The 6,826-nt window shown below is 38.6% G+C and overlaps 1 protein-coding gene across 6 annotated transcripts in view; it reads right to left on the reverse strand.

Moving 5' to 3' along the window:
• Positions 1 to 6,826, reverse strand: part of DYNC1I1 (dynein cytoplasmic 1 intermediate chain 1) — a 178,606-nt gene that overhangs the window by 16,989 nt on the left and 154,791 nt on the right. For all 6 annotated transcript variants that reach the window (XM_029961801.1, XM_029961799.1, XM_029961804.1 and 3 more), the window contains one exon: positions 1,078 to 1,203. In XM_029961801.1, coding sequence (XP_029817661.1) covers positions 1,078 to 1,203 — 126 coding nt within the window. The remainder of the gene's footprint in view (positions 1 to 1,077; positions 1,204 to 6,826) is intronic.

Raw genomic sequence — 6,826 nt, forward strand, 5'->3', positions numbered from 1 at the left:
CCAGCCTGACTTGCCAGCATCACAGTGGAAATCTGAGCACAGTAACCTTAGACAATTTAGAGATTATGCTAACAATATGGCAAGAAGTTTCAGCAAACATTTGTGAGGAAGGGCAACTCCTGCACAAGTGAATGCAATCCAAAAATATGAGTCACACACAAGCAATTTTGCTATGGGCCATAAAATCACTTTATGAGAGTTACAGATAATTCTGTATGCATTCTATAATGTTTCCCTACTGTGTAGAGATGGATATCTCAGTATCCTATCACAGATAATGATGGAAAACAAATTCTCTACATAAAAGCTGATTGCTCAGAGATTCACTCTTAACTGTTCCAAGGGATTGTAATGCCAATGGAACACTTTATACAGCATTCATCAACAAAGAGGTAGATTCATCACTGCCAAACACACTGCAGTTTAGGTATTTGTTATAAGATGTAGCAGAGTGAATTGAGAGCAGCCTTAGACATAAAACATGCATCCTGCTATTCTCAGCACCTGCATACTCTTTTATCACACATGCACCTACCATCCTCCACAATGACACCTCTCATTTCCTCCTGTTAGTACTTTTGCACATATTGAGACATATGAAGCATCATGCAGTATCAAAAGAACAGATGCATTCTGTACCTCTCATGCTGAGAAAAATGTACAGCATTAAGCCAGTCATAAAATAAGAGCTACTGGAAAGGTGAATCCTTCAGGACTAACTTCAGAACAGCACAGTCTCTTTTTGCACCTCGATTTTTCTCTTTATATTCTTTTAAGTTTGTCCAACTGTACCCATAGAACCATTAAAAAAACAGTTTTAAAAACAGTGAAAACTTTCAAAAGAGACTTCTCTCATGAGCTTTTAATGAGTTAACTCTTTTACAAGGTAACTTTATGACTAACACACGTTGGCAACCCAAATTCAGTGGGGACTCCACTGAAAGAAATCTGGCTTATTCTTTCTCAAACTTGGATGTTTCAATCCCCAGGATGAATTTAACAAACAAACCAAACCAAACCCAAACAAACAAACAAAAAGCCAAACCAAACCCACAAACCCCCCCAAAACAATAATACCTCTCCAACATCATAGATCCATATGTGGCCTTCTGAATCACCAACTGCTACCTCCTTCCCAGCCTGGGCCCAGCGGACACGGTTGAGGGCAGAGGCTCCTTCTATGGTGACGCTGGCTGTGGGAACCTGTTGAAACAATAGGAACAGGAAGGACAATAAAATCACACTGCCTACAAACCCAGGGTCAGTTTTGAATGTCCTGCTTAGCTGGGTGAGCCAAAGTCCCTTGGCATTTCTGGAAGAAACACACAACCCTCAGTAGGGGGAGAAAAAAAAAGGGTTCATTATTTCTTTGATCACATGTGCTAAAAAGAGGAAAGAGTAAGAGATTGCAAGAGCAGGCAAGACTTTTCCGTGAGAAAGGGCTGTAAATGAAAGGGGTTTTTACCCCTTAATCCTGGAAACATGCAAAACTGCATCTGCTTTTTTTCTCAAAAGTCACTAAGATGACCAAGAACCAGCTGAGGGTAGGACTTAGCTTCAGTCCTGCCCTGGCTTCTGGACTCTGACTCAGGCCCGGATAACCTGACGGTCAGCAGATACATCCCTGTATTCATGCTGACACATCTTTTGAATCCATACTCACCTCTGCAGCTAGATGCAGAGGCAGAAACAAGTATTTATGTCAGAAAAGTCCTGAGCTAATCACTTTAGAGTGAGGACACAGCAGAAGTGAGAACAGCTGAGCTGACATTTAGGAACTCCTACAGTATATTCCCACAATTCTCTTTTACATCCCCAGGAGATTACTTCTGCTTTAAATACACTTGGATGCTGTCTAATTTCCAACCCCCCTCCCTGCCCCAAGTCAACCAACTTAACAGGTGATCCACAAGAATACATAAAGATTCTGGTTAATGTGTGGGATGAATAAAGCAGCGAACATGATCATAGAAGTATTTGTAATCTATACTGGAATGAGGGCATCAAAAGATGCTGCAGAAGGAAGGAACTCTGTGGGTGTTTGTCCCAGATAGGTGGATCACTCAGTTGATTTAGGTCACCTCATAAGACAAATGACAGTAACCTGCAAGCCTGCTAATGCTCCACCCAGCTGCCTTTAATAGAAGAACCTGCCTGAGCAAGGAGCCTGTAGCTTGGCATAAGAGTCTTCCAAACAAGGCTGTTTAGTTTCAGTGCTTTTTAGGTCAGGGCAAATGGGAGAGGATAGCTGCAAAAGCAGCTCCTCCACCAGATCCATGTGGTGGGAAAATGTCTTGGTCACACAGAGAGATGAGGACAAAGGAATGCCCTGGAATCTATAAATGGGCACAGAATTGGAGAGCAGTCCAGGCAAAAAGAGGTAGCTGGACAGGAATCAGAGTCCAGGCTACCTTGGGAGGAGTGACAGGTACTCCTTCCATTCTCACTGTCAGCACAATGCAGCAGAAAGAAAGAGAGCAACTTCAAGGTCGTATTTATTAAAGCCTAGTCTGAACATTGACAAACTGGCAAGATTAACAAAACCAGTATTTTGCTAACTTCATCTTTGTTCTGTGGCTGTAGCTTTATATTGTCCTTGTGAGATAGGTCCAACAATCCAGGAGAAAAATAATTTTTAAGTAAACATTGTACAGCTTCCATGCCAGTCACCTTCTCCTCAGCTCTAGTGCCTTCATTGTGTCACACAAGACGAGTGACAGCAGGAAGCTCAACCTTTGCAGACTTGCTGAGACTCTTGTTACAGCTGCAGTGTGTGTGCTGCCACGCCAGCAGCTGGACAAGGACTGGGAAACAGGGTTGCTTCCCTTGACCCTCTCCCCCTGGAGGCTCCCTGCTCCTCCTCACCAAAGCTAAAGCTCCACCTCTGCAAAGGGGTTCACGGTACTGTCCTGAGCCCTACATGTGGAATGCAAGAGGGTTTTGTTTGCAAAATTATGTAGAAATAATGTTGGATAGCAATCAGAAAGCAGATACCATCCTCCCCCCTTTAAGAAGTCATTCAAATGCAAATAACTACCGGATTCATGTCCCCATTGTGCAAGGCCTAGGTCCTGTCCAAGGCAGTATCACCCCAAAAAACTGGCACGCACTAACTCCTCATCCCAAGTCTGTTACCTAAGTGAGAGTCAATGGCCTTAAGCTGACAGGGAGTCACTGACCCATGATAAAAATCACAGTAGAAAACTAGCAAGTTTTGCTGCTGCGATCACTGATTTCTAGGAGAAAAAAAAAAAAGCTATTTTAATTCCAGTCAAAATTAATTTCATAACATTTGGAAACAGAATTTTTCAAAAAACTAAATGCCACATTGTAGAGGACTAAGCCACTAACCAGCTACAATTCTCAGAAAACTGTAAATCAAAGATATTTGTTTCGTGTACAAATATATAGTGTACATTTAAGGCACTGAATTTTCACAAAATCTTTCAAGAGATTGAAATACATAACTCTAAAGCTGGGTTTTGGTTTGGTTGGTTTTTTTTTTGTTTTTGTGAATACAGCATTTTTTCAGTGTTCCACATAAAAATAAGCAGCATGCGTGCCACAGGCACAAGACACAACCCATGATTTTTTTCAAAACCCAATGATTTTGAAAAATCCTGTTACTAATCCACAAAGCTGTCTAACCAAATAAAAAGCAGTAATGAAAGTCTTTAAAAATCTAAACAAAAAAGCCTTTTCTCTAGTGATACAGAAAGAAATATAGTAAACCCATGGTATCTTAAAATAGATTTATCTGTTCTCAGTAGTGATAGGTTAAATTACACATGCCTATTTTAGATTTCAAGATAAGAGTTTACTTATAATGGTAGCATTATGTTTTTAAAAATCACATTTGAAATACTATATAAATTCTCTGAAGTTTTCGCTTGTCAAATTTTTAACAATTTTGAAATGAAATTTTAACAGATAACAGATTAAGAAAGATGCAGTCAAAAAAACTTGCATGATAAGAGTATAGCTTTTATATTATTATTTTTACTGCTTATGTAGTGTCAAAACCTGCTTGCAAATACATCTGTTATCTGTTTCTAGATATAGATACCATCCTCACAATTGCAAAGCTAAGGTATGGCATGCAAAAAAACCCCAAAAACATTTGAATGGGATATAACACAGAAGAAATAAGCAACTTTCTAAGTCAGTTTCATATCAGTTCATAGACAGACTCCTCAATCACCTAGAGATCTTCTCCAGTCTTGATCAAAAAAGAAATACAGACACAAATGTAAGAAATCGGCATTTGCTATCCTGAAACTATTTGCAAACCTCACTATACCGATCCATAAAAATAATATTCAGTTTGCAAAAGAATGACGCAGTGGGTAAGGATTTTTTTTCTTTTAAAGGTTTTTTACATTAATTTATCAGATATAAAATAAAATGTGACCATTTTCATTGCTATTACAAAAACAATTTCTGATATTCAGAGATCAATATGAAATACACAGATAGCCTTACTAGTTTGCACTGCGATTCTGAGAATTTACAATGATTAAACCCGTGGTACAGTCAAATGATCTTAGTTATTTTGATCAGAAAATATCTACCTCTCAGGAAAAATGTTTTTAATAAATACAGGGAGTAACGCTAGTGGAAACTCTGTTGCAGTTAAAAAATTTGAAGGTAGCATACTGTAACTAAACCCAGGTGTTTTCTTCTTAACTGATTTTCAAAATAACACCTAAAGAATAATACAGCTTATTCCCTATATTAAACAAAACCAGGACTCATTAATAACAATCACATCTAGTTCTAATGCAGAGATTTTTATCAATAGCTAGCAGTTAAACACAGTAATAGACCTGTCATTTTCTACTGTCTTCACAAATACTTTGACATCACATATCTGACATCTAAAAGTAATAATGATTTTAAAAATAGGTGTTTCAAGATCTCTTATTACAAAGGCAAAAGTGCTGACAAGGAGTTTTTCTTAGCAAATAGCTGTGCAGACTTAAACGGTGTAATCAATTACAGATTTCTTGAAAATTATTAACTAATTATGACCTATCAGATAGAGGGTGAAAGCAAACAAGAATCACTTTCAGTTACAATGTTCAGGAGAACTGTTTACAGTTCTGTCTTTCAGAGGTACTTTTGCTGCTTCTCCTGCATAACCAAACGTCACAGCTATTCAGAATCTGCCAGTTTATCATTCATATAGATTTTTTAATTTGTTTCATCCATGCTCAGTAAGGAAACCAAATGGTGTTTCTGCATCCAGAGACCCAAAGTCGGTTTTCATAAAAATACAAAGCTCAGATATCACGGAAATAATTCCATTCTGATCCTCACATGAGAGTTGATTTTGACCTCTCAGAACGGAAATAACTTGTGAAATCACGGGTGGCCTTGCATGCAGAATAAAAGCAAGATCGAGCTTGAAATTAATTTTTTTTCTGATGTTCCTATGTATTTATATGTAAACACACTGAAAATGCACAGCAGTTTGCTATGTACAGCCTTGCTATTGATGGGAATGGGATCAAGCGGTCCATATTAATTTTTTGGAAAGAAGTTACGGTCTCATTGGGTGAAATGGCAAAACATCAGTTGATTTCAAGCAGAGCAGGATTTCAGCCCTGGTATTTGGGGGGAAAGGGTTATTTTTTTTTCTTTGCAAAATGCTGGGGTTTATGCTCTGTGTTTAAGCCTGCATTAATGAGAACACCTGAAGGATATGTCCCTCCCTTCCCAAAATAAATTCTGAGGAGACTCCTCCTGTATATCCTCCAGCTGTATGCGCTCTAATTAAAAAGGCTGCACTGCTTCCTGCTCAGAGCACTTCAAAAGGCCTCACTGCTCCCCTTGACAGTGCAGTGCCCGGTGCTGGTTCCTCTTACCTGTCTGTGCTTATTTATGGCAAGCACCACTCACTCGAAGCCATAAACTGCACCCGTATTTTATTCTGTCTGAAATGCATAGCATGTTTACAGGAAAGGCGTAGTAATGGTCAAACTAATCTTAAAAAAATAATAAAAAAAAAATAGAGTGTACGGAGAAAAATGCTGTTGCTTGCTCTTTTGTCTTCTCTTTTTTGGACATAAAAAGAAACTGGTCAGCGAATACGTGACCTTTTATTTTCTTACTGTCTGTTTGTTCTTAATTTTACATTGCATTAAGTAAAACCATGCAAGACTTTGTGTGTGGAAAAATACTTAACTTCTCATGAATACTGATTGCTGGCTATCTAAGACTGACTTCAGGTGATGTGACAGGTTTTCTCAAAAACATTTTTGGAGGAAACTCAAATACAGAAAAAATAGTTCCTGGCATTTTTAAAAATCTGAAATAATAGGAGAAAAAAAGGGTGTTTGGCACATTTAAAATATTTTTTTTTAAAAAATGCAGTGTTTACCAGCCTCAATCTTTGCTAAAAGCACTCTGATTAATCCTTTCTCATCCGCAAAATTCAAAGGTGAGATGTTTCCTCCCCAGTTAGTTAATACTAATTCCTCCCACTATTTAGTTAATAGCAATGGAAAGAAAACTTGTTATTTGTCACTTACATTTGTGCCTTTAAGTTCCACAGCAAAGTTTAAGGAAAAGAAAGGTGAGGGTATAAAGTACCAAATAACATGAGAGACAGATGCCCTGTGCATTAAAAGACTGAAGTGGGGTACCTAGCGACTAAAAGGTGGGAGGTGAGGAGAGATGCAGGGGCACACACTGGGTTTCTGACACGATGGAGGCACCAGTACGGGGCTTCCAAGTTATAATCTCCAGAGAATTTGGAGCAGAGGATAATAAACAGGGAGAGAAATGAAATCTCCCAGTGCAACACGAGCCCTGGCGAAAGGCT

Source organism: Manacus vitellinus, unplaced genomic scaffold (assembly GCF_001715985.3).
Source record: "Manacus vitellinus isolate BGI_N305 unplaced genomic scaffold, ASM171598v3 scaffold_3_pilon, whole genome shotgun sequence".
Lineage (NCBI taxonomy): Eukaryota > Metazoa > Chordata > Aves > Passeriformes > Pipridae > Manacus > Manacus vitellinus.